Source organism: Brachionichthys hirsutus, chromosome 23 (assembly GCF_040956055.1).
Source record: "Brachionichthys hirsutus isolate HB-005 chromosome 23, CSIRO-AGI_Bhir_v1, whole genome shotgun sequence".
NCBI classification, from domain to species: Eukaryota; Metazoa; Chordata; class Actinopteri; order Lophiiformes; family Brachionichthyidae; genus Brachionichthys; species Brachionichthys hirsutus.
In genome coordinates this window covers 2949426-2975839 of record NC_090919.1, presented here as the reverse complement: position 1 = coordinate 2975839, position 26414 = coordinate 2949426, and the positions used below count along the sequence as shown (strand labels likewise).

The window sequence follows — 26414 nt, the reverse complement described above, 5'->3', positions numbered from 1 at the left end:
GGGATGGAGCAGGGGCAACAGGGTAGGTCCAGGGCACACCTGAGCGGAGTGGAGTGGACCGGTGGTCCAGTTCACTCCGCCCAGGCAAGGCCCTAGGCCTACCCTGTTGCCCCTACTCCACCCCCACTCCCACAGTTGGATGCGAACCCAGTTCCTCTGGCAGTAGACCGGTAACCCTACCAACTACGCCACCGTATAGGTGAGGAAACTTGAGGTATTCTCAGACCACAGCGTGTTGTTATGTTGTTCTGTGTTGTTGTGTTGTTGTGTTGTTATGTTGTGCTTTTTCATTTTGTGTTACGTGGAGTGGGCGTGTCTCAGACCAGGTGACGTCATACTGGAATCAAAACCAGTGCCTCTGGTCTAAAGTCAACAATGCTACTGTCTATGTATCCTAATGTCTGGTGGGGTGGCATCTAGGTGGTGTAGTGGGTAGCACACTAGACTCCCAGCCAGAAGGTCCTGGGTTCGAAACCAAGGCGTGCGTAGCGTGCATTTTATACAAGAATTTGGGTTTTGTTGTTTGGTCCTCTGCAGCTGCATTGGATCAGCTGATTGATCCAGTCGTTCTTCTCCTCTGCACTTCGTGATAATGCTGGAGAGAGACTGAGTTTGGGTGTGAGAGGCATTGCGTGTGTGACACTCGATTCATGTCACTGTGTGTAGTTGTGATGGTGAGATGAAGCCTAAAATACAGCCTGCCTCCGCATTCGGCCCCTAAATGTTTAGGCACCCCTGCCATCGTCGCACTTTTCCTACAAACTGACCCCGGCCCTCCATCAGAGAAGGAAAAAGTGATGTGGCCCTCACAGGAAAAAGTTTGGGGACCCCTGGTTAAGACGCTTCTGCATTTCAAATCTTGTTTCTTTTGTCGCTGCGTCCGTCGGGGACCCAACATCAGGAGGTGACGTCTCACCTTTCGTCTTCACCTGCTGATAGAGCAACAGCAGGAGGAACACGGTGACCAAGACGCCGCACGCCAGCCCGACAATCAGCAGCACGGAGGCCGGAGCGCGGCGAGCGCCTGCAGGCGTCGCTGCAACAGAAAGTGGACCTTTTGAACACGCCCGTAAAGCGACAGCTCCCCGTAACGGTTCTCGTCCCACTCACGTCTCACCGACATCCAGCTCTCCTCCGACGTCAACCTCCGGCCTCCATCCGCCACGCATTTATAAAAGCCTTCGTCGGACGTCGACGCTTGGAGGACAGTCAGGTTCCCCCGGCCGTCGTTTTCGAGGAGTTTGCCGTTTTTGTAGAAGAGGACGCCGGTCGGGTCGTTTACGCCGCTGACTTTGCAGCCGAGGGTGACGGGATCGCCCTCGGTCACCGGGAGGACCGGGCTCACCAGGATGATATCCCTGTCTGTAAAAAAAAAAAAAACACACCAAGATGGGATTTCAACTGGAGGCGTGGCCTCAGGGATTAAAGACGGAACAAATCCGATGTGGAATCGACCAGCTCTAAATATCGGATCATCCAGATCCGATCCGGATTAAATCCGGTGGTAAGATAGAGATCCCCACCCTCCATGATTCTGTTAAATTCTATAAACATCAGCCCATAATCAACCGAGATATTGCGAAACACATTTTGAAGCTCCATTGACTGCACTGTAAAAAAAAAAAAAAAGATCCAGAATCCAGAATCTCTTTCTGGATCATCACCAAAATCGAACCCGAAACTTCCACAAAATGTCACCGAGATCCGTCTGTAACTTCTTGAGAGACAGATAAACGGAGGTTAAAACTCACTCCGCCTGCTGATGTTGACCGCGTTGCTGAACTGCCCGGCGTCGGACTCGCACCAGTAGACGCCGTCGACATGCTGGTAGGGCTGGACGCTGCACGCGCTTCCGGCCGCCATCGCGCAGCGGATCTGGAATCTGTCTTGGGCGAACCGGATCACCCTCCACTTGGTAGCGTTCCCGTCGCACCTCAGCGACACCGGCTCCGTCATCAAATGCTGCGATCGGTCGGGGCTGACTGAGAGAGACGCTCCCGAATGCGCATCTGGAAGGAGAAGAAGAAGAAGAAAACACGCACACTGTCAAAAAAAAAAAAAAAAGCTACAGGTGTGCAGCTTTTACCTGCGGCTGGAAGCGGACCTCACCTGCGGACCAGACGAACCTCTCCTGACTCGGGTCGGTGTAAAACACCGGACGTCCTCTCCCGGCGCTGCACGCGTATCCGGACGTGAACTCTTGCTCGCCGACGGTGTAGGCGTTCCGTCCGGTCCCGTTGACGCCGTCGCCGGGCAGCCGCTCGTAGGCGTAGCCGTCCCCCGACGGACTGGGCAGGATCCGGAACCAGTGGAACCGCCAGCCCGCAGACAGGTGTCTGACGGAGCAGGTCAGATCCACCGAGTCCCCCGGGGTCAACCAGAACTTGGACGCGTTGAGGACGGGCTTGGGTTTATCTGTTTGGAAGCGCCTCGGCGTGAGAACGGCGTCGTGTGTTCAAAAATAAAGTCCAAGCAATAAAAAAACAAAGACTTACGTTCCAAAAGAGCCACTCTCAGAACTTGACTCCACGCGCTTTCCGACGTTCCATTCCGGATTCGGCCGACACAGTAGTAGTCCTCCGTGCTGGACGCCGTGACGTGCCTGATCACGTTCCCGTAGCGCCCGGACGGTCCGGGTAGCGACCATTTGTAGTCCCACTCCGCGTCTTCCCCGCCCTCGATTTCACACGCCAGCGTGATGGTCTCTCCCACGTACAGCTCGGGCCAGCTTGTCTGCAGGATCACGACGGCGCTGCCTGCGGCTGACGGGCAAACGTAGACACGAGGGAATCGTGGCGTGGATTCTAAATCGCCATTCCAATCATTTTGATACCGATTGGCTCGCTGTCATCGGCGCAGTAAAACCGGTTCATATCATGTCTTCAGAATGTTTTGGACATGCTTCTTGTCGCTATAATGCCCAAATGACAAGTTTTACATCACTGTGATTTGATTCTCGATGTTTTTGTTTTTTTGGCATCTGTCCTAAAAGTAGATGCTAAACCGGATCAAAAATCAAAATATGAAATTGTAGCCTTTATCTCAGCAAAGGATCTAACAGACACAAATGCTATTAAAAAATGTAATCCGTCTATATTGTTCTGATAAAAATAAAAAAATAAAAATAATAAAAAAAATCATTCCTTTGGATTCGACATAAAGAAGATGTATAAAAAGTACCTTGAGCGTATCCACAGCGCACGAGAGTAATCAGCACTAAAACAGAGTTAGAATAAGACAGAGAATTTAATTATTTAATCATGGAAATGTTCAAAGTAATGAACGTGTGTGTGTAAAGGTGCAATGTCGTAAATGCATTTTCATGAAAAAAATAAAATAAATACATAAATAGAAAAGAAAGAAGTTGTAAACATGACGTCATTCTAAACAGTTATTTCCAATGGTGCGAGGACGGAGAAAGTCGCCGCCGGTACTCACGGATAAACTCCGCCACGCCGAGATCCGAGCGTCCCATTCCCGTCACTCAACGCTGGGTCCCCCCCGCGGTCCCCCCCCTGACGGCCCCCGCTGGAAATGGAGGGGTCAAGCTCGAAAACCCAGCAAACGCAGTACGAGAAGAAATCAGGAACTGTGGGGGCAAAAAAGGTTTCGCACAAATACTGCAAAGGAAGCTTTCTCCAACTTCTTCTTCTGAATTTAAAGAAGAACTTCCTTCCTTCTTACGCAAAACCCACAAAGTCATCTTCAGAAACTTTTGTATTTGACAGCCGCCTGATGTTGGACGTGTTAAAAAAAAAAAAACGCATTTCAAATTAAAAAAAATATTCATGTTTTTTAGCTCTATTCTACGATTCTCAAAAATCTTTTTGGAGTATTGTCCAGTAGCGTTATTATTTGTCTCGCCAGCAGGTGTCGCTGTGACATTACGAGATTGCAGCAACTTCCGGCTACACGGTGACGCATGAAAGAAAACTGAGGCATTACCACGCCCACACTGTTCAAAGTTGAAACTCAAATCGTTCTTCATCTTTATGCTCTTAAATAAATAATAATTATAATAATAATAATAATAAGCTATTAAAAAAGGAATATGTCTCTTTTAGATAAATATACTATAAATAACATGTTTATTAACAACGTAACGTCAGAGGCACCTGTGTTCTCTACGTCACGCCCAGATCAGGTTATTTAGCTGGTGCAACGACGACTAAATTAAATTAAATCAATTATAATATCAAGATTATAATCCTCTGCCATGGGCGGCTCGGTGGCGCAGTGGTAAGCACTGTTGCCTCACAGCGAGATGGTCGCAGGTTCGTCTCCGGCTTGTGGCCATTCTGTGAGGAGTTTGCATGTTCTCCCCGTGTCTGCGTGGGTTCTCTCTGGGTTCTCCGGCTTCCTCCCACCTCCAAAGACATGCAGCCTAGGCTGATTGGTGACACTAAATTGCCCGTAGGTGTGAGTGTGTGTGTGGCTGGTTGTCTGTCCCTGTGTTGCCCTGCGATGAACTGGCGGCTTGTCCAGGGTGTCCCCTGCCTCTCGCCCATTGACTGCTGGGATTGGCTCCAGCTTGGCCCGCGACCCGATGGCGGAATAAGCGGTTAGAAAATGAAATGAAAAAATCCTCTGCCGTTTCCAGCCGGGAAGCTGATCTGCATCCTAACAAATATTTTTTTTAATTTGTAATTCAACAATATAACTCGAATACCGCACGGGACAGTATACTAGCGGTTATAGTATTTAGTAATAAGAAGTATGAAGATGAAAAAATACGACAGAAGAATGATTCACAAAAGTCACAAAAATTGCACTTGTGACTTTTGCTCATCCATGTTTGCAAAATTATAAGTCATAAATGACAAACAGTCACACCCTAAAATTATAAACACGAGAGACTGAGCTACAAAAGCAGGAGTATTTTTATTTAAAAATAATAATAAAAAATAAAACATTTCCACTTTTCATCCCACATCTGTTTGACACGCATAATGAAAAAGCAGTACTACAATACAGTATAACAAGAACTATCCGATTTGTACAAGCATTATTGTTTATTATAATAATAATTATTATTATTATAGGCAAACGGCAATAAAGCTGAGGAGCGCTGCTGAAGAGACAATGGCATGTGCAAAATACTCTCCGAGCAGAACCTCGTCAGGTAGCAAGTCCCGTTCCCGTGAGGACAAAGAGCAAATGTACAAGCCGTGAAGGGACAACGTCCTACAAGATGATGTCCTACACAGACGGAGATTACCGATGGGCCAAGACGGATCCTAATCTCTAACCACAAGGACACAAACACACACTGGTACAAAGGTACAGGTTAAAACACACACACACAATCTTCAAAAAGACTTTACAAAAACACGGGACATGGAAAGAATTGGGAGAAAGAAAGTCTAAAAGGTGATGAAGGACAAGCTGCAGAGAAGGTGGGCGGCTTTCATCTAGTGCCTAGAAACGCCGAAATCCTAACTGTAGGCCAAAAAAACCCCAAAAAGCGTTACTGTTAACGGCTTTTAAATGACCCAAACCCAAAACCTCCATCTTCATCTCCTCGCTCTGAGGTCAACGGGAAATCTGTGAAGGTTTATTAGTCGAGAAAACACTTTGTGGTGCTTCACAGTGAAACAGCAAAAACATCCTAAACATCAAAAAAGAAAATCTGCGTTAATCTTTTCGTTTTTTGTCTGGCCACTAGGGGGCGCAGAAACAAACTGATACTTCACTTGATGCAGCGTTATAGGGAAGAGTCTTTTAAAAATAATTATTTAGAATTTCATGCCACATTTTAGGTCAAGAAAAATGTTCCTATACTAATTTAATAAAATAAAATAAAAAAAATAATGTTCTTTCCTTTGCTTGAAAATTCAAATTGTTTTTATATAGTTATAAACACATACATTTACAAATACAAATAAAGTTTTTGTCAGTGTGGGTCAAGGAATTACATTTTTGCATTTAAGTTGCCGTTCCTACGTAAATGCATATACAGTATCTAAAAACTGCCAACACACAGGCAGTTGTCCAATCAACTGCCTGTGTGTTGGCAGTTTTTTGTTCTTTTTAGTAATTGTATAATAAAGACACATGATCATGTAAGATTGGTCTTTAATTATTTTACCAAGGCCTTGGGGCTTCAGTCATCCAAGTAGAACAGTTGGCTGAGTGAAGCGAAGAAGAGTGAAAACATCTTGCTTATATAGGCACCCATTCTTTCATTCTTAGAACAGGAAACAGGCGTTGTACAAGGGAAATTCTAAGTAACAATATGGGAGGAAGTCATAAATTCTAAGTATCAATACGGAGATGCAGTCCATGAACCTTTACCACAAAACTTAGCTGCATACGAGGGTCTTTCGTTGAAGCGTACTTCCCATCTAGCAACATTGTTTTTTCATCTTATCACACCTTTGCAGACGGTTATTTTCCTACTACCGTCCCTGTAGGTCAAAGTTACTTAGCATTGTTTAATCGCCACTTAATGATTATTTGATTGATCTTACAATTATCGATTATGTAATTGACATTATACTTAGGAATTACTTTATTGCCAATACACCTGTTAATGGGGAACGTCATCGGGAGGTGACGTCTCACCTTTCGTCTTCACCTGCTGATAGAGCAACAGCAGGAGGAACACGGTGACCAAGACGCCGCACGCCAGCCTGACGATCAGCAGCACGGAGGCCGGAGCGCGGCGAGCGCCTGCAGGCGTCGCTGCAACAGAAAGTGGACCTTTTGAACACGCCCGTAAAGCGACAGCTCCCCGTAACGGTTCTCGTCCCACTCACGTCTCACCGACATCCAGCTCTCCTCCGACGTCAACCTCCGGCCTCCGTCCGCCACGCATTTATAAAAGCCTTCGTCGGACGTCGACGCTTGGAGGACAGTCAGGCTCCCCCGGCCGTCGTTTTCGAGGAGTTTGCCGTTTTTGTAGAAGAGGACGCCGGTTGGCTCGTTTACGCCGCTGACTTTGCAGCCGAGGGTGACGGGATCGCCCTCGGTCACCGGGAGGACCGGGCTCACCAGGATGATATCCCTGTCTGTAAAAAAAAAAAAACACACCAAGATGGGATTTCAACTGGAGGCGTGGCCTCAGGGATTAAAGACGGAACAAATCCGATGTGGAATCGACCAGCTCTAAATATCGGATCATCCAGATCCAATCCGGATTAAATCCGGTGGTAAGATAGAGATCCCCACCCTCCATGATTCTGTTAAATTCTATAAACATCAGCCCATAATCAACCGAGATATTGCGAAACACATTTTGAAGCTCCATTGACTGCACTGTAAAAAAAAAAAAAAAAAGATCCAGAATCCAGAATCTCTTTCTGGATCATCACCAAAATCGAACCTGAAACTTCCACAAAATGTCACCGAGATCCGTCTGTAACTTCTTGAGAGACAGATAAACGGAGGTTAAAACTCACTCCGCCTGCTGATGTTGACCGCGTTGCTGAACTGCCCGGCGTCGGACTCGCACCAGTAGACGCCGTCGACGGGCTGGGAGGGCTGGACGCTGCACGCGCTTCCGGCCGCCATCGCGCAGCGGATCTGGAATCTGTCTTGGACGAACCGGATCACCCTCCACTTGGCAGCGTTCCCGTCGCACCTCAGCGACACCGGCTCCGTCGTCAAATGCTGCGATCGGTCGGGGCTGACTGAGAGAGACGCTCCCGAATGCGCATCTGGAAGGAGAAGAAGAAGAAGAAAACACGCACACTGTCAAAAAAAAAAAAAAAAGCTACAGGTGTGCAGCTTTTACCTGCGGCTGGAAGCGGACCTCACCTGCGGACCAGACGAACCTCTCCTGACTCGGGTCGGTGTAAAACACCGGGCGTCCTCTCCCGGCGCTGCACGCGTATCCGGACGTGAACTCTTGCTCGCCGACGGTGTAGGCGTTCCGTCCGGTCCCGTTGACGCCGTCGCCGGGCAGCCGCTCGTAGGCGTAGCCGTCCCCCGACGGACTGGGCAGGATCCGGAACCAGTGGAACCGCCAGCCCGCATGCAGGTGTCTGAAGGAGCAGGTCAGATTCACCGAGTCCCCCGGGGTCGACCACAACTTGGACGCGTTGAGGACGGGCTTGGGTTTACCTGTTGGGAAGCGCCTCGGCGTAAGAACGGCGTCGTGTGTTCAAAAATAAAGTCCAAGCAATAAAAAAACAAAGACTTACGTTCCAAAAGAGTCACTCTCAGAACTCGACTCCACGCGGTTCTCGACGTTCCATTCCGGATTCGGCCGATACAGTAGTAGTCCTCCTTGCTGGACGCCGTGACGCGCCTGATCACGTTCCCGTAGCGCCCGGACGGTCCGGGAAGCGCCCATTCGTAGTCCCACTCCGCGTCTTCCCCGCCCTCGATTTCACACGCCAGCGTGATGGTCTCTCCCACGTACAGCTCGGGCCAGCTTGTCTGCAGGACCGCGACGGCGCTGCCTGCGGCTGACGGGCAAACGTAGACACGAGGGAATCGTGGCGTGGATTCTAAATCGCCATTCCAATCATTTTGATACTGATTGGCTCGCTGTCATCGGCGCAGTAAAACCGGTTCATATCATGTCTTCAGAATGTTTTGGACATGCTTCTTGTCGCTATAATGCCCAAATGACAAGTTTTACATCACTGTGATTTGATTCTCGATGTTTTTGTTTTTTTGGCATCTGTCCTAAAAGTAGATGCTAAACCGGATCAAAAATTAAAATATGAAATTGTAGCCTTTATCTCAGCAAAGGATCTAACAGACACAAATGCTATTAAAAAATGTAATCCGTCTATATTGTTCTGATAAAAATAAATAAATAAAATTATAAAAAAAATCATTCCTTTGGATTCGACATAAAGAAGATGTATAAAAAGTACCTTGAGCGTATCCACAGCGCACGAGAGTAATCAGCACTAAAACAGAGTTAGAATAAGACAGAGAATTTAATTATTTAATCATGGAAATGTTCAAAGTAATGAACGTGTGTGTGTAAAGGTGCAATGTCGTAAATGCATTTTCATGAAAAAAATAAAATAAATACATAAATAGAAAAGAAAGAAGTTGTAAACATGACGTCATTCTAAACAGTTATTTCCAATGGTGCGAGGACGGAGAAAGTCGCCGCCGGTACTCACGGATAAACTCCGCCACGCCGAGATCCGAGCGTCCCATTCCCGTCACTCAACGCTGGGTCCCCCCCGCGGTCCCCCCCTGACGGCCCCCGCTGGAAATGGAGGGGTCAAGCTCGAAAACCCAGCAAACGCAGTACGAGAAGAAATCAGGAACTGTGGGGGCAAAAAAGGTTTCGCACAAATACTGCAAAGGAAGCTTTCTCCAACTTCTTCTTCTGAATTTACAGAAGAACTTCCTTCCTTCTTACGCAAAACCCACAAAGTCATCTTCAGAAACTTTGACAGCCGCCTGATGTTGGACGTGTTAAAAAAAAAAACGCATTTCAAATTAAAAAAAATATTCATGTTTTTTAGCTCTATTCTACGATTCTCAAAAATCTTTTTGGAGTATTGTCCAGTAGCGTTATTATTTGTCTCGCCAGCAGGTGTCGCTGTGACATTACGAGATTGCAGCAACTTCCTGCTTCACGGTGACGCATGAAAGAAAACTGAGGCATGACCACGCCGACACTGTTCAAAGTTGAAACTCAAATCGTTCTTCATCTTTATGCTCTTAAATAAATAATAATTATAATAATAATAATAATAAGCTATTAAAAAAGGAATATGTCTCTTTTAGATAAATATACTATAAATAACATGTTTATTAAAAGAGAAAAAAAATAAAAATAATTAGCATCTTAATGGTATTATCAGGAGCAAAAGAGGAATTAAAACAGAACATCAATGTAGTTAAATATTACTGAGATTTAATTTCATGCCACATTTTAGGTCAAGTAAAATGTTCCTATACTAATTTAATAAAATAAAATAAAAAAAATAATGTTCTTTCCTTTGCTTGAAAATTCAAATTGTTTTTATATAGTTATAAACACATACATTTACAAATACAAATAAAGTTTTTGTCAGTGTGGGTCAAGGAATTACATTTTTGCGTTTAAGTTGCCGTTCCTACGTAAATGCATATACAGTATCTAAAAACAAACAGGCAGTTGATTGGACAACTGCCTGTTAATGTTATTCAGGAAGTGAAGATTTGTGTCTCAAATGCCAGGATGTAAAGAAATGAATGTAGAAAAAAATGTAATCTGTACACTATACAAAGGTACATTAACACACATACTGTACAAGAGATACATTTTTACACTCATAAAAAATACCCATCTTTATGAAGCAGGAACCCTCAATGCCCCCCCCCCCCCCTCACCGCAAAAAAATAGATTTAATCATTTATTACAGTACATTAAGTACCAAAGTTAGTAAGATACATGAAATGCCACTTTGCGTTCAAGTTAAAGTGCTTTTAGTAAATTTTACTCAACATATGTACCCAGAAGAGGCGCGACGAGTAACAGTGTTGTTAGAAACTACATAGTATACAGTACATTCCTCATATGTCCTCCAATGAAAAATATAATCGGGCTCCAGTATCTTTGCCTCCTGCTGCAGGACATTCATTTACTACTAAAAAGAAAAAACAGTACTGTGATTCAGTGATTAACATCCCGACCGGACGTTCAAGTACGCTGCAGAAATCTGCTCCTCAAAGTCACTTTGTCTGTCGTTGCATCAGAGAGAATAATTTATTGGGCTCAGAATACAGTTCCTTTGTTTGTTTTTTTTATGAATCCTGTACGTTGTAACCTGCCAATATCGATAAAGTTTAATTTGATTTGTGGACAAAGGAGGTGGTGAAAGGGCAAGGCGGTCGCCCCGCAAGTCTCGTCTGCATCGGCAGCTTGCTGTGGGGAAGAGATATTTGCATGCGGGAGTTTCTCGTCTTCTTTTGAGCAGCGTCTTTTTGTTTCGTTTTCTTCCTGCCATTAGCATCTCTCAGTTTCACACAAACGTAGCGTCTTCCTGTCTCTCCCTCCCTTCACACATTACTAATGCGAACGCTCAGCGGGCCGCCATCTCGGACGCGGCCCCTTTCACGCTCCCTATATTTCTCTTCCAGCCGCATCTTCTCTGGGTCTGTTCCCTCTTCCTTGTTGCCGTGGAAATGGGACGGATGCGACGGCGGACTCGGGGACAGGATCTGCTTGAAAAGGGGCGGGGTTTTGGTTTTGGCCACTTTGTCAAAGAAGGCAAAATCGGCCACATATTTTCCCGAGGGAGAAAGGGAGATGACCGGAGGGAACTCGTAGCCCCAAAGTATCTCGTCTGGAAGGTAGGACGTTCGAACCTGGCAGGTAGCGGAGGTCGGCTCCACCGTGGCGCTCATGATCACCAGCAACTCGAAGTCGGCCAGCTCCGGGTCGGTCCATCCCCCACCTGGCGGAAGGAGGAAGATACAAAAAGTAAGAAACGAGCAGGAAAGGTTGAGGTGAAAATCAAATCCCTCCACAAGCGTTCAGATACTGGTGGTGGCGGTGGCCGATTGCTCTGCTGAGACAGATGATGCTGAATCTCGTGGACTCGAACGGGGGGAGGTGTAGGACGCGGTCAAATGGCGGTGCGAATGAATTAGAGATATCGGCCAATGATAAAAGCTGGATGTGACCGGCCACGAGAACGAGTCATTTCAAATCGACAGCGTTAGGCAAGGAAAGCAGGAAATAAAAAAAGAAGCAAGAGGTGCGAATGCAAAAGAGTGTACTAAAATACACACACACACACAAAACACTACCAGAGCCGACTTCTTAAATTTTGAACTCCCTTGCTAACAAACATAATCTGCCTGGAAACAGTCCGAAGCGTTGAACACGTTTTGAACGCGAGAGACAGTAGAAGACACACGAGCGGCACACCTGCATCAACAGGCCCCGCTAGTCATCTGTCCAAACAATCCCTCGCCCCGAACCCGGACCCAGCAACGTCCCACCAGGGCAAAACACTGGGTTTCGCAACTGTTTCTACACACGGCAGCAAAATAGTCCAACGAGCGCAGAGCTGATTGGAGAGGACGGAAGTTGTCTGATTGGTCAGTCCCCCCCCCCCGAAGTTGGCACGAAATGTCGGTTTAGCTTCCTCGAAATGTTCTGGCCAAATATTTAGGGATCGCAGAGGATGAATGACAGCCATGATTTGTGAGAACTTCAGGATCCATCTTGGTTTTTGTGTTTGCTGTTTATCTCTAATCCCTTAAATATTGAGTCAGACAAATAACCTGGAAGCTCAAGATTCACCGAATCATGGCTGGAAGAGGGAAAAGGACGCAGGTGGAAAGGTGGGGGGGGGGGGGGGGGCTGACTAACTGGACAAAGACGAGGCTAAAAGACAGAGCATGGAGGGACAGAAAGAAAAGGGAAGTCTCGGAAATAAAAGGGTGCCACACGAGGACAAGCCAAATAGCTCGGGCTCAAAGAGCAGCGATCCGAGTCCGCCGGCGATGCCTTGCTGAGAGGCCTGCGTAAGCGGATCTGTGCACGGCTTTGTGTCGGCAACCCCGGACTGTAAAGCATTGTGCTCTAATGAGGGGTGTCTCTCTCTCTCTCTCTCTCTCTCTCTCTCAAGCGCATTCCAGCCAGGGAGGGAAAGCCTCTCCCTCCGCTGGCGAACCCACCTCCGAGTCCGATCGGTGCGGGGCAGCAGAGCACGTGACCGCGAAAATACCGAAACAACCTACAGATGCAAAGAGAGAGAGAGAGAGAGAGAGAGAGAGAGAGAGAGAGAGCACATTCCCAAGAGGAAACGGGCGAGACAGAGCCACCCTCCCTCTACCTTTGGCCGCCCAGGCCTTGAGGGGGCTGTTGTCGTCGATGACGTGGTAGAAGGTCAGGGGGATGATGAGGAAGGGGCTGTCGCTGGACGTGTCCACCTGGAAAGGTACGTTGCGCTGGTCCAGCCGCACCGTCTCGCCCTCCTTTGTCAGGGACGTCTGAAGCAACTTCCCCGCCACCTGGGAGCCAAGACGGAGTCAGTAAATGTAGCCGAGAGGTCGGAGGAGGCACCCTGCAAACCAAAAAGGGCCTGAGGTTGAGTACCTTTCCAAAGGCAAGCTCGCGTCCCCGTTTTTATTGAGACGCGAGACAAATGAGACGACGTACCTGGCAACACAACAGCAAGCTTTTGCGCATGTTTGCCACGCGGATCATGAGGCAGGGCCGCCCCTCGTGGTCGGACACCACGGCGTGCTGACTGAACTTCACCGTCTCGCCTCTCTTCTTGGGACGGGCGACCTGAGAGAGGAGGGGAGGAATGACTCCCTCCAATCACAGCGGTCGGTGCCCGCCTGACACTCCCTTGCACCCTCGACGCCGCACCTTTGCAAGGAACGTGCCCGTGATGAAGATCTCCATCACCATGGTGATGACCAGCTGGAAGATGAGCAGGACGATGGCGACGGGGCATTCTTCCGTGATGCACCGGAAGCCGTATCCGATCGTGGTCTGGGACTCCAGGGAGAAGAGGAAGGCGCCGGTCAGGGTCTTCACCTCCATCACGCAAGGCGTGTGGTTGGAGGGGGGGTCAGACTCTGGAGGACGGAGGGCGAGCAGAAGGATGCAGGATTAGGATACGTTAGCGGGAAGCTAACCCTCTACCGACCCCTCCTTCCTACCCAGCAGATCCCCGTGCGCCATCGCCACCAGGTACCAAAGCAGTCCGAACACGAACCAGGTCCCGGCAAAGGTGGCAGAAAAGAGGAAGAACTTGTAACGCCACTGCATGTCCAGGAAGGTCGTCCAGAGGTCGCGGAGGTAGAGGGCACCTCGTCCGCTCACGTGCTCGATCCGCACGTTGCTCCGTCCGTCTTTCGAAAGGACGCGCCGCCTCCGTCTCAGAGCGTTGGGCTCGCCGGCGTCTGCCCCGCCCCCACCTGCGCCGGCACCACCGTTCGCCCCCGCGGAGCCCAATAGGGGCTTGGTGATGTCGGTCTGCGTCTGGGAGTGGCATACTTTCTGCGAGGAGGAGGGGGGCGTGGCCGAGGTCATGACTGGCACTGTAAGGGATGGGAGACGGAGAGGCGAGACGAACGTGCGTTAAAGTGGGGTAAAAAACAAAAAAGAGGTCAGATGGGGAGGGGGGGGGGGAGGGGCATATTGAGGGTTCTCTAGCATCAAGGGGGGGGTGAGCCAGAATAAAAAAACGGTGCAGGGTGTGTGAAGAACGGATGAAAGAAAGAACCGGCGAAGGAAAACGACAACATTTGGGAGGAGGAGCAGCAGGGTGGCGATTTAAGTTTCTCCACTGTGGGTTCCACTGAAGCCCCCTTTCTTCCTTTCACCGGAGGCAGCTGGCCTCGTCAAAATAAAAGCCTCTTTCCCCCCCCCCAGCACGGAAAGCCACAGCTGCTCTTTCACCTTCAAAGCGTAAAAGTGCAAACGCTCGCACAAGACGGCTACTGAGCCGAGGTGAGGAGGCATCGGCGGCCATTACGCCAACATCGGAAGGATGTGGGAGGCGGCCAAGCGCTTGAGAACAGTTGGCGTCAGTCACTCTGAGCGGTGCCATTGATATTTAGCTTCATTGTTCGAGCTACTGCTTTTCCACTCCGGCCTTTTCCTCATCTGGGCCCGCAGCGTCTTTTTGTGCTTTTCCCACTTCTCCTCTTCCTCCTCTCTCTTTCTCCTCTCTCTCTCTCTCTCTCCCTCTTATTTACTGTTTACTAAACAGGGCTTTTGTCCCGAACGACCTTCGCTTTCCGGAGCAAATGGAACCAAACCAAACGGCACAAACAAAAGCCCGAGAGCCAAGACGATCTGATTCGCTCTGCCCTCCGTGACCCTCCTCTCTCCTCACACCAAGAGAATGAATAGAGAGCAGTGTGTTGGCGGCTGTGTCGTGAATACGAATATATGGACGGGGGGGACGGGGGGGGGCGCGGTCAAGAGGATGCCCATGTGATTGACCGTGTACGTCCCCGTGCGACCTCTGAACCCTGCAGAGTTGTCTGCCTACACAGACAAGCAAACACACACTTGTGTATTTGGACATTCAGACCCTTTGAATGGTTGGAGAACAAAACAATGGAGTTTGTTGTCTGTCGGAATGTTTGATGGACGGATCATCTCCCAGCGGCAGATATTATTTCTGTATTCAAAGGGAACCGGCGTCATTACGAAGGTCAGACTGGAACTGCTGCGTTTAGGCCATTCCTTTGTGAGCTACAGGTTGCTTGGTTACCTTAAACAGGTGCATACGTCACCATGGTTACCATCATCATCATTGTTTTAGTTTGTGTTTTACAAAAAAAAAAGGAAGAGCTAAAACCACTGCAAGATTTATAAGCAGGCGAAACGTCATTTTTAAAGACGACAAACCCCATTTTTGCTGGGACTACTTTCCGCCGCGGATTCACACGCATTTTGGTGCAATTTCTTTCATTCATTCATCCGCTAAACCCGTTACCAGGCCGCGGGCCACGCCAAAAACAATGTTTTGGGTCGCTGTTTGCGTCCGTTTAACTTGACATGCCCACGTCCAAGGGTGAGATCTCTTCCCCTCCGTCCCTCCGTCCCGTTTGCACAAGAGTCCTTTGTTTTTGAGATGAAGGGGGGGGGACACAAAAGCCACCATTGAAACGTAGACAACTGGTTGAGCGACTAAGTGAACGAGGAGAGGAGTGTCAAACTGGATGGTGTGCTTGACATTACGAAGGGGCAGCGATAAGGGTGGGGGGGGGAGAATAATCGGTGTCAGGTGACAAAAGGGGTGAAAGAGCTTGCAAAAATGGATGGAGAAGGAAAGAGAGGAAGGAGGAAATGGAGCGGTGACAAAAGACAACCATTAGTATTCCAGCGGAGAGAGTAATCCCCCCGGCGGTCCACAAAGCGTCCCCATGCCAGCTCTCGGCATTGAAAGGACCCAACGAATCAGGGGGGGGGGGGGGGGGGGGTGAATGTGCGGTGACCACCGTCCACGCCGCAGCCGCCTCAGCGCTGGACTGAAAGGACCTTTTTGGATCACCGGCCAAGGAGGCGTCGGCTCGGGCCAACGCCAGACGTCCAAAGGCCCCCAAAAACTCAGTGGAGGCCAAGCGAGCGCCGCACGCCGCCATACAGATGAGCTGCTGCTGCTGCTGAGTCATGATGCGGGATCTGATTTGAGACAAGGCCCCTCGTCTTCTTCCTCTTCCTCTGCCGTTTGTGGCTTTCGCCCTTTCGACTGCAGGAGGCCTTCGCAACAAAACGGAAAAAAAATATTCGTCAAATAAAGTCCGGACGGGGTTCAGGGACCTTCTGCGCATTTCTGAAAAAGGTTGCGTTTCACGAGGGAACGGAATCATCACCAACTTCCTGTGCAGAGAAGTGACCCCCGCCTCCAAACGTCTCAATGCATCTGTTTCCAGTCTGTCTGTCTGCCCCCCCCCGCCCCCCCCGAAACGTCTCGCCTCCACTTCCTCAGCCCAGATTTAGTAGCCGGAGAGAGTTACAGCCTGACCTGGATCGAACCGCGGCGAGTAGCCGTGATTCATGCCGGACTGTCGGTTCCGAGTCCGCCGCAGCCAAACGCTGTAAAATCGGACGGATGGACTCCTGCAGTGATGAAGATTCACTCACTGGAAAGTTGTAGTTTGTTTTTGACCGACATCAGGAGAGACTTTCTGTGTGAGCGCGGCTGCAGAAATGAACCAGCAGCAGATTCACCCGCAAAGTTCAAGCAACTCCTTATAGTAAAAATACATATATCATGATTTTACTCTTCAAAATGTACAACATACTACTGGTGCCAGTTTAAACAACAAATGGCTGAGTATTTGCAGTAATTTAACTGTGTTTGAATTTAGGGATGAATACTGTATTTAATGATAATTAAAGAAAAACAATTGTCACAGCTGCTAACAACAGGATGCTATTAGATTTAAATAATAATAATAATAATATGATGCTTAAATACTTTCTTTTTATAATTTTAGTCACCATGCTTTTATACCCATTTAAATTTTATTTACAGTATATTGATAGATCTAGCATGGCTACGCTAATTAGCTCCAAAACTTTGCTCCATCCAGTAAAGTGTTTTTCGTTTTGTTTGCAGTGTCATAAGGAGAGAAAAATCACATTTTCATATTAAGGAAATAGATCCTGACAATTCTTCGATTAAAAAAACAAACAAGCATTTGGTGTCATCAGGAGTAAATAATAATAAATAGATTTTAAGTTGCTTCTCCTTACCTTCCTGTTGACTTGTTAACACCAGAGTTCGGAAGTAAAGCTTGAATGAATCTCGCTGTTCAACAGACAATGTGGAAAAGAGTGGAGGAAAAAAAAAGAGTGAAAAAGTATAGAAAAAAATTCACATGTGTTTGTTTGTTGTTGTTTTTTAATCACCTCTCACGTTGACATCACATTGTGTGTTTTTTCTTCTATTTCGTCTTCATCCTGTGAGTTGAAAAAAAAAAAAAAACCAGAGAGGAAGGCCCTGATGAGGATGAGGATGAGCCGGCGGTCAGTCGGCGTCTCTCCCGGCGCACTGGTTGGTACTGGCGGCGCTGGTTCCGCCTCCCAGTTTACTGGGCCATTATGTAATCAGACGCGTGAAGCGGAGAGGAAGCCCTGTGTGTGCTGCCCCCCCCCCCCCCCCATGTCTAAACCCAAACGCATTCAGACGGCGGCCGCTTCATGACATTTTTCATTCATTAATTCGACTCTCTCCTCCACTGCGCGCTATAAAAGGGCCCCTTTGTTGCGGGGCCTCCTGCTGTTTCAGCCTTTTGTCAACGGTTTATATAATAAACTTATAAACTTTATTAGATGCAAAGCCTGGAAGTTGTTGCTGGTCTTATTTATTTATTTTTCAAAATAAAACACCTTTCAGACTCTTACTTTAGCTTCACTGCCCTCCAACATGTGTCACTACTACTAGGTTATGAACCTGCTGGGGGGGGGGGGACATGTCCAAAAACTGAACTCTTCCTCCCTCTGGTGGGAATCGTCCTCACACGCTCGTCTGTTTATAGAAGAGGACAGAACCAGTTACTGGTGGACGCTTTGGGGCGTGTCCGATGGAGAACTGGCGTGGGAAAATGATTGGATCGCCTCCAGATTGCTGCGCCCCCCTCCCCCCTTCACCTCCGCCACCATCTCCCACCGTGCCCCCCCCAAAAAAACTGTTGTTATGTGACTTGGTTCTTTCTTAGACTTGTGACAGCGTGTTAATAAGCATGTTATAAACACTGTAATCTGGATTACATGCTATCTAATAATCTGCCTTCACCATCTTCTTGGTCAGGCACAGACCGGTTTGCTTTTCTTTCCCTGCTCTGGCGATCATTTACCTCCTTTTTTTACGATCAGTTCTTTGAAGGCGAGACGGAAGTTTAACCGAACCAGCCGACCGCCTGTTTAAGAGGAATTGAGTTAGAGATGAAGGTCAAATGAAGGTCAAAGCTCGGAGACTTGGGACAGATCGTTCCGGCTGAGACCACATGATTTCATCACAAGTGAACACGACGTTCTTTACTGTCGCACGAGGAGCGTCTCCGTTAGCAACAAAGCTAATTCGTACACCGTATAGTAGTTTAGGTAACACAGCCTGCACTGCAGAGTCGATCCGATCCATTGTGAAGAACGTGCATTGAGTCATACGGATGTGGATTCTGAGAATTAAAAGTGTTTTAACAAACACACAAATGTGAGAAATCTCATTTCTGCTAATCTCACTTCTGCTAATGACATCAAGCGCGTCAGATTATTGGTTTAGACTCTGATTCGAGGCATGTGACGAGCCCAGCATGGAGTCACGCTGACATCTTGCGCTTTTTCTCACGGTACTGAGCGATAATCCAGTTTACCACGAGATTAGGCCGTGATTTATGAACACAACCCGAATGAAGAAGATCAAGGTTATAACGGTAAAAGTTGTGTTGAATGTGATTCCGCCTCAAACATAAACGTTTCTGCGAGTGAAAGTTGGAAATTTGATATCTAAAGGTGGACAATTCAGACTTCACCTGCAGGAGAATCATCTTCATCTTATCATGTTTACTTTTTATTATCTTCGGCTTTTATCGGCCCACAGGTTAGCGTGGTTGTTCAGATGGCCTCCGCTCATTGGCTGGAGCAAAGGTGTGTAATATAATAAATACATAGAGATAAGGACACTTCAGGAAATCACAAAAACAATCCAAGGTGCTTTCGTCTCAAAGTGCACGGATGTCAGGCTGTGCAGGGGGGGGCGGAGTTAAAAGTGGCCAGGTCTCAAATTTACCTGGATAAATAGAATAGAAAGCCTTTATTTTCATTGCATGGCGGATATACAACAAGATTAGGATAAATAAAGTCAGTAAATGAATGTACATGTCAATTTACATCATCACACTGTTTCTCAAGAATATAAATCTTGAAGAACTAAAAAAAAAAAAAAAAAGTTCAACAAAACAAGCAAAAGCAATAGTTGAACTTTGACACGCCGCAACGTCCCGTAAAAACGTGACACCGTTGCTCCTCAGTGTACCATTATTTGTTATGACAGAACATCCAGTCAAGGCCACTGCTCCGTAAAGTATAAGTAATCGGAGGCAGGAGTAAAGTCCAGCGGAGCGGAAACAGTTCCAGGACAATTAAAGCTCATAAGACTGTTTTATTTTTATTCTCCTAATTGGTGATGCAAAATAGGGACATATTTTACTTAATACGAGTATAGCAAGATAAGATTGTATTCTGTTCAAAAGCTATAGCCTAAGAATCCTTTTGAAAATTGTTACTAGTATTTTATTATTCAATTTTAAATTATTGATGCATCGCGGGCATTTTGTTTTGTAAGTTATCATGTTTACTTATTTTCAGTTTGAACAAAAGAGAAATAAAGTATTAGATTTCCATGAAATTCAAAGGAGCAGAAGAATAAAGTTGCATAAAATGATCCTATTGCTCAGTGAAAAATAAACTCTATTTATGCTGTAATGACGTATGAGGGGAAACTTTAACTTTCAAAACAAAATGTTTCCCCCCGGATTGAGTCATGTTGATGGATGACGTCATATCTCGCTCTGCGTCTTGTTTTATGACTGAGTATTGATCAACAAGAAGTTGATCAATACTGCGATGCGACGCGCAAACTGTGAGAGCTCGGAAAAGGGGAGGGGGGGGGGGGGGAAGTGAAATAGATTACTTTGAAGGCGTGACCATCCAGCCAATCAGGCTGCAGCAGCGACGTGCGTCAGCACGGAGAGGGGAGGAGTTCTCTGAGACTATAAAAGTATCGTTACTTGTCTCTTTGTCCACGCAGGAGACTCAAAGAGAAGGTTTTTTATTCAAAGCTGACCTCTAAATTTCACACTTTTCTGCTTTTGGAACTTGTTTGTTTTATTTAATTTAAAAAAGTCAAAAAGTAAAGAAAGTAAAGTCACACATTTTCTATTTTTATCTTACGTCATCTGAAAAGCGCTTTATTTTTTTTGACGCTATGTTTCCGGACGCAAAAAAAAAGTAAGTACATTATTGAGAAACCTTTATTTATTTATTTATTAACTCATCTGTTTCTCATGAGTCCTCGCGCGCATGCGCCGATGGGCACATGGCGTTCAGCGGAGCGCGCGCTCATGAAAGGAATTGGTAACTTATTCGATAATATGAACAACCCGCAGGTTGCAGCGACTTTTGTTCGTTCTTGTGAGCGAACGAGGAGATAAGTCGCACTCGTTTATTTTTAGAACGTTCCCGAAGGACCGTGCGCGTGGAAATTCCGTGATCGTTCCTTAGATGGGGAGGGGGGGGGGGGGTTAAAGCGTGACATCAAGTGACTTTAATTTGTAAAGGAGGCGTGATGATGCGGGACTCGGCAGGAAACGTGTGTGTGCGTGACCTTATTCGGGTTTCAGAACCTGCAATCTGATAGGAAGGACCGCATGACGTCACCAAGCGAATTAGGAAGCAGAAATTCAAAAAGGCTCATTTAAATATTGTATATTTGTCTAAAAATCACTTTTGAGATGTTTCACTGTGGATTATTGTGTGTTTTTTATTTATTGTGTGATCGATGCCCCCCCCCCCCCCCCCTCTCCAGCTACACCTACGAGGAATGCAAGGCGACCGCTGATTGGCTGCTGGTCCAGACGGGCGTCCGGCCCAAAGTGGGCATCGTGTGCGGCTCAGGCCTCGGGGGGCTCGCTGACATTTTAAAGGACCAGGTCGTCTTTAACTACGAGGACATCCCGGACTTCCCACAGAGCACAGGTTGGGACATCAAAGGCGGCTCTGACCTCCTCGCCGCTCCGCCGGCGCCGCCGATCTGTGCTGACTATTTCTGCGTTCCTCTTGCAGTGCAGGGCCACGCGGGGCGTCTGGTGTTCGGCACCTTGAAGGGGCGGCCGTGCGTCTGCATGCAGGGGCGCTTCCACCTGTACGAGGGCTACCCAGTGCAGAAGGTGCGTCTGCAGGACCCCCCCCCCTTTCCCCTTCCCCTCCCCCTCCCCCCCGCTGCTGTTTTACAACGCTGCATCGTGTGCGTGCGTCCAGATCACGCTGCCCATACGCATCTTCAAGCTGCTCGGCGTGGAGACGGTGATTCTCACCAACGCCGCCGGGGGCCTGAATCAGGACTTCAAAGTGGGAGACATCATGATCATGAAGGACCACCTCAACATGCCGGGCTTCGCCGGCAACAATCCGCTGGTTGGACCGAACGATCAGAGGTGGGTGGGGTCTGGGGGGGGGGGTCTCGAATCTGTCGAGTCGCTCGCCAAACTCTCCCGTCTCCGTCTCCAACAGGTTCGGCGAGCGTTTCCCCTGCATGTCCGACGCCTACGACCGCGAGCTCCAGCAGCTAGCCGCAGACGTGGGGCAGGAGCTCGGCTTCGGCGACTTCCTGAAAGAGGGCGTCTACTGCGTGCTGGGCGGGCCCTCGTTCGAGACCATCGCCGAGTGCCGCATGCTGCACCGGCTGGGCGCCGACGCCGTCGGTGAGCGGCGTTTTTTTTTAATCACAAGACTGAGCGGAAACATCCGATTCAGTTTCACGGATTTGAATCGCCCTCGATTGTTTTCCCCCCCCCCCCCCCTCGCCAGGCATGAGCACCGTCCACGAGGTGATCGTGGCGCGTCACTGCGGCATGCGGGTCTTCGCCCTCTCGCTGATCACCAACCAGGCGGTGATGGACTACGACAGCCGGGAGAGGGCCAATCACGAGGAGGTCCTGGAGACGGGCAAGCTGCGGGCGGAGCAGCTGGAGAAGCTGGTCGCCGCCATGGTGACGAGGATGGAGCACAACGACGACTTGATCTGAGCGGCGGCTGGAAGAGACTGAACATTTGTGGGGGGGGCCGGGGGGGTGTTTTATTTTGGAGAGCAGTTTTTGGGGTTGCTTTTAGGTCATCGGGAAAAAATCAGGTTGTTTTTAATAATCTAATCTAATTTAAAACGGGCAAAAAAGACCAAACTGCTGTCAAGATCTTAATGTTGTTGAAACGTGTACTTTATTTTTATTGTGCTTTTTTTTTTTTTACAGATATATGAATGTTGTCACTAAAGTTACTATTTATTACCCTACATGTTTGCGTTTTTTGTTGTTGTTTTTTACCTTGAAATCTATTTCAGACCCGATTTTAAAGCAAGCAAGTAAAAAAATTCCCATGAAGCCATCGGCGTGTTTATTTTGAAGATTCAAAGACACTGAACGAATGAGTCCAAAGGTACTTTATGAGTGTAAATACTGTAAAACACACACATTGTGCAACAAAAATGGAAGACAAGCGGATTACGGTGTATTTATGGAATTAGAAGTTGATTTTATTTTTAATGTTTGGCATTGAATTCCTTGATTTACAAACATTGAGCAGAATAAAAACACTATTTTAAACCCAGGCTAACGTTACACGTAGATGCACCAGACTTGCTTTCAAGTCCTCCTAAAATAAGTGACTTATTAAACTCTCTTCAAACACAACGGTTGCTCCCACTGCAGCAACCGGGCCGGCCAATAGAACGCATTTCACGCTGCATGCAAAGCGACACGTCCGCGTTCTGCATCGTCACGACGCTTCTTTCATGCAGTAATAAGAATACAAGCAGCATCACATCTGACTGCTTCACGTGACGGACCTTTGGCGATGAGGCGGGAACAACATTTGGCGCAGGCAGAGATACATTTGTGCACTTTAGCACGCGTGTCGGGAAAACGCGACGGCGCTCCACGCTGACCACGCCCCGGCGCCGATCGCAGAAGAGTCGACTTCAAACGTTTGTACGAGAAATAAGCTCCGAGAGCGTTTTCATTTGTCCCCGAGCGCATCGAGACTTCGCCGACTCGTCGCAGGATGGTTTTCTTACTTATCCATGAATTGACTTGTTAAAATTGTTTTTATGAATCTGATTAACCAAAATGTGATTATGATGTATAAACTTTATCGAACAGATTTAACCCTCGATGGCCAATTCCTCCTGAAAACCCCATTAAAACCTAAATATCTAGTTCCTACCCACTGTAATGGATCAAAAACGTTGGTTCCTGCCTCCCCCCTGGAGACAAGAACAGAGGAGGAGGAGGGGGGGGGTAATAAATGATTGGCACATGTTTCCAATAGAGGCACTATAAAGATGAATTTGCAGTCTTTGTGGCAGCAAGGAGGAGGAGGAAGAACCGGACCAAAGGCACTTCCGAAACGACACCCCGGGGGGGTGGGGGGAACTCATCTCTAGGCGAACATTGTCAGGGTGATCCACTGTAAAGGCACAGAGAGCGTGCGGTCAGGTGGGCGAACAGGAAACAGTCACGCCGAGGGGGGGGGGGGGGGGCGAGTGGCGACCGTACCTGGTAAAAGTTGAGGCTTATTATTTTGTCTTGGTCTGTGTCCAACGTCTGAAAGGTTTCTGCAGAGAGAAAACAATGAAAAGGAAAAGTTTCCTGAGAGGACGCCGGCGGCGGCGGGGACGGCGGGGACGCCCGGGACTCACTGTACATGGTCTCCAGCCGGACCAGGCAGGTGACGAAGTTGTCAAAGTCCACGGTCATGTCGGCCTCGGTGTAGCGCAGGATGATCAGCTGGAACAGGCTGTTGGTCAGTTTGAAACCTGGCGGAGAGACGGGAGACAATCCGAAATTCGTCCTTATCCTTGGCCTCGAGTCGGGGGGGTGGGGGGGGGGGAGCCGTACCTGCGGAATCCAGAGCCATCCGCATCTCGTAGGAGCTCATGCTGCCGGACTTGTCCAAGTCGAACTCCCTGAATATAGTCTGCTCACGCAAAAAAAAAAAACACAGGTGGGGGGGGGGGGGGACGCGTTAAAAGACGGAGGACGGGAAATGGACAAACTGCCCGCTGTCGACTCTCACCAGGTAGCGTTTGATCTTTTCCCACAGGACGTGGAATTCTGCCAGCCCGAGCTTCCCACTCCCGTCCGACTGAAGCGAGGAGTCAAGAAGGCGTTCTAAAAACCGAGCAGCGTGATGTATTGTGGGTAACGTAACGTTTTTTTCAGGATACGTCCATGAGGCTGATCATGCTGCGGCACGCTTCCTTCGAAAAGCCGTCCGTCTTCAGGTCTTTATCTGCGGACAGAAAGGGGGGGGGACGGCCGTGAAGCGGGACGCTCCCGTCTGCGTTTCCGAGCGCGACGTCTCACCGCGGGCGCCCAAACTGACGTTTGCCGATGATCCGGTTCAGGATGGTCTGCAGCTCCGTGATGCTGATCTCCATGTCCTGTCGGCGCAGATGGGGGGGGGGAGGGGTCAAAGGTTAAAATGATTTGCTGCTGAAACACGAAAACCGCTTCCTCGACTCTTCCCTCTCCGCTCACCGGCCCCGCCAGCTGCCGGAAGAGGCTCTTGAAGCCGGCGTCGATCTGACTCTCCTCCAGCCGAACCTGAAACACAAAAGCGCGTCCTCACAGCTTCGGGACGCCGGCGGTCCAGGTGTCGAAGCGACGCGCAACCCGGTTCGTCCCTCTCTCTCTCTCTCACCTCTGTGGGAAGGTCCGCTACGATGTCGTCGTCGAGCTCCCTGACGGCGGACAGAGGAAGGACTTAATACTCAAGTACTTTATGAAGTATCCTGTAATACTCAGCGTCGTAACAACATCGCTCCCGCTCCCCAAAACGCCGGAGCGCCACTCACTCCGAGTCCGCGGGCTTCTCGGAGAACACCCTGAGGACGAAGTCGGCCTCCTTGTGCGGCTCGAAGGTGGACGGCACGACGATGTACTCGCCGGCCGGGAGGCGCAGCCGCGAGCTGACCTCCCTCAGGTTGATGAAGAGCTCCGAGCGAGCGCTGGAGGCGTGGGTGAGGAAGAAGTCCCTCTTCAGGTGGACGCCGGAACTGCCCGCCAGCTGAGAGAGGAAGGTGACTCTTTCGTTTTAAGGTTTAAAAACAATGTTGGATTTTTTTTTTTTTTTTTTTAAATGTCTGGATGGTAATTTGACAGAAAAGTGTGAAGAACTGAAACACGTACCGCCTGTGGAACCTGAAACGAGAGAGAGAGAGAGAGAGCGATGAGACACGATCGCAGGGGTTAAAACCGGGAGTGAGTTTTTTTTTACGCGCAGCGCCCCCCCCCCCCCAACCTCGTAGACGGCGAACCCGATGGTCTCCATGTCTTTCCCCTCTCGCCGTTTCTTCCTGCGATCCTTCTGCATGAGGCCGACCAGGAAGCTGCAGTCGGACGATTGGCTGGCGTTGTCCGGATGCTGGAGCACCAGCTTGAACTGAGGGTTCAGCCAAAAGGTTGCTGGGAAGGGAAAGCGTGGGAGAGGTCAGATTGTCCCCACCCCCCCCCTGTGGCGTTCCACGTTTTGGTGAATTCTTCTACCTTAGAATTAAAAACTGGATTTTTTTTGGCGTTGAAATCGTCCAAAAATGAAGCGCGCACATTAAAACGCGGCTCCAACCGTTCCGCCGCCGCCATCGCTTCGTACCTGGGAAGTTCCTGCAGCCTCCGGCGGTGCTGCCCCTCCTCCACTCGCCCTGATAGAGGGAGGAGCTCCACTTCTTCAGCTGGGTGTGCTGCAGGGCGTCCGCCGTCAGGTTGCAGAGCTCCAGGCGGGTGAACTCTCGCAGGAAGTCGCCGAAGGACATCCTGAGCGGCAGAAATAGGCGGACGGGGCGCCTCAATCAATCAGCAAAGGTGACGATGAGACGATTCAAAAGGCGAGTCCCACGAGCGACGGAGGCGCTGACCAGAACTCCCCGTCCTCGCTTCGGTTCTGCAGCCGGCTCCTGACGGAGCGGTCGACGCTGTCCCACTCTCTGGAACTGCGGGAGTGAAAAAGGAAAAGTGTACACGAACGGGGAAAGACCTGCAGAGCATGTCGCCATAGCAACCTTCCAACCTGCCCCCACTCTTGAGCTGATGTTATTCCTCTGGAAGATGTTTTGTTTCTCTTCTATTCCGTCTATTTTGGCCTTTAGAATAAGAAGCGGCTCTGGGAGATGTGCATTTAGGAAATTTAATATTAAATATTCATGATTCAGTTTGAGTTTTTTTTTTTTTTTACTGTAAATTCACGAAACCTCAGC

General features: G+C 48.6%; 4 protein-coding genes across 5 annotated transcripts in view; 1 reads left to right on the top strand and 3 right to left on the bottom strand.

Annotated features, from left to right (window-relative positions):
* Positions 1-806: 806 nt before the first annotated feature.
* Positions 807-9123, bottom strand: LOC137911722 (Fc receptor-like protein 5). Its single transcript, XM_068756101.1, is given in 11 exon segments — positions 807-1036; positions 1111-1362; positions 1752-2009; positions 2110-2415; positions 2496-2762; positions 6532-6684; positions 6759-7006; positions 7385-7658; positions 7759-8064; positions 8145-8411; positions 9087-9123. Coding segments are annotated over 11 exon segments (2598 nt in total).
* Positions 9124-10959: 1836 nt separating this feature from the next.
* On the bottom strand, positions 10960-13957 carry kcnj10a (potassium inwardly rectifying channel subfamily J member 10a). The gene is made up of 5 exons (XM_068755739.1): positions 13585-13957; positions 13289-13500; positions 13073-13204; positions 12747-12924; positions 10960-11357 (listed from the first exon to the last, which is right to left on the bottom strand). The coding sequence occupies exons 1-5, from the start codon at positions 13955-13957 to the stop codon at positions 10960-10962; spliced, it is 1293 nt and encodes a 430-aa protein (XP_068611840.1).
* A 4679-nt stretch (positions 13958-18636) lies between these two features.
* On the top strand, positions 18637-23559 carry pnp5a (purine nucleoside phosphorylase 5a). 2 transcript variants are annotated; one of them, XM_068755742.1, is made up of 6 exons: positions 18637-18662; positions 20973-21142; positions 21230-21333; positions 21425-21600; positions 21677-21867; positions 21974-23559. In XM_068755742.1, exons 1-6 carry the CDS (start codon positions 18637-18639, stop codon positions 22189-22191), a joined length of 885 nt encoding a protein of 294 aa, XP_068611843.1. In that variant the 3' UTR covers positions 22192-23559. The 2 variants fall into 2 exon arrangements, with proteins under 2 accessions (XP_068611843.1, XP_068611842.1); XM_068755741.1 differs by lacking the exon at positions 18637-18662 and adding an exon at positions 20219-20395.
* The window catches only part of capn1 (calpain 1), an 8593-nt gene continuing 5668 nt past the window's right edge, over positions 23490-26414 (bottom strand). Inside the window, exons 8-21 of the mRNA XM_068755738.1 lie at positions 26076-26150; positions 25814-25974; positions 25463-25626; positions 25351-25362; positions 25017-25228; positions 24863-24902; positions 24700-24765; positions 24545-24602; positions 24387-24451; positions 24236-24304; positions 24058-24136; positions 23859-23975; positions 23716-23774; positions 23490-23626 (exon numbers count right to left, since the gene is read on the bottom strand). Coding sequence (XP_068611839.1) covers positions 23600-23626; positions 23716-23774; positions 23859-23975; positions 24058-24136; positions 24236-24304; positions 24387-24451; positions 24545-24602; positions 24700-24765; positions 24863-24902; positions 25017-25228; positions 25351-25362; positions 25463-25626; positions 25814-25974; positions 26076-26150 — 1204 coding nt within the window. The 3' untranslated portion in view covers positions 23490-23599. The remainder of the gene's footprint in view (positions 23627-23715; positions 23775-23858; positions 23976-24057; positions 24137-24235; positions 24305-24386; positions 24452-24544; positions 24603-24699; positions 24766-24862; positions 24903-25016; positions 25229-25350; positions 25363-25462; positions 25627-25813; positions 25975-26075; positions 26151-26414) is intronic.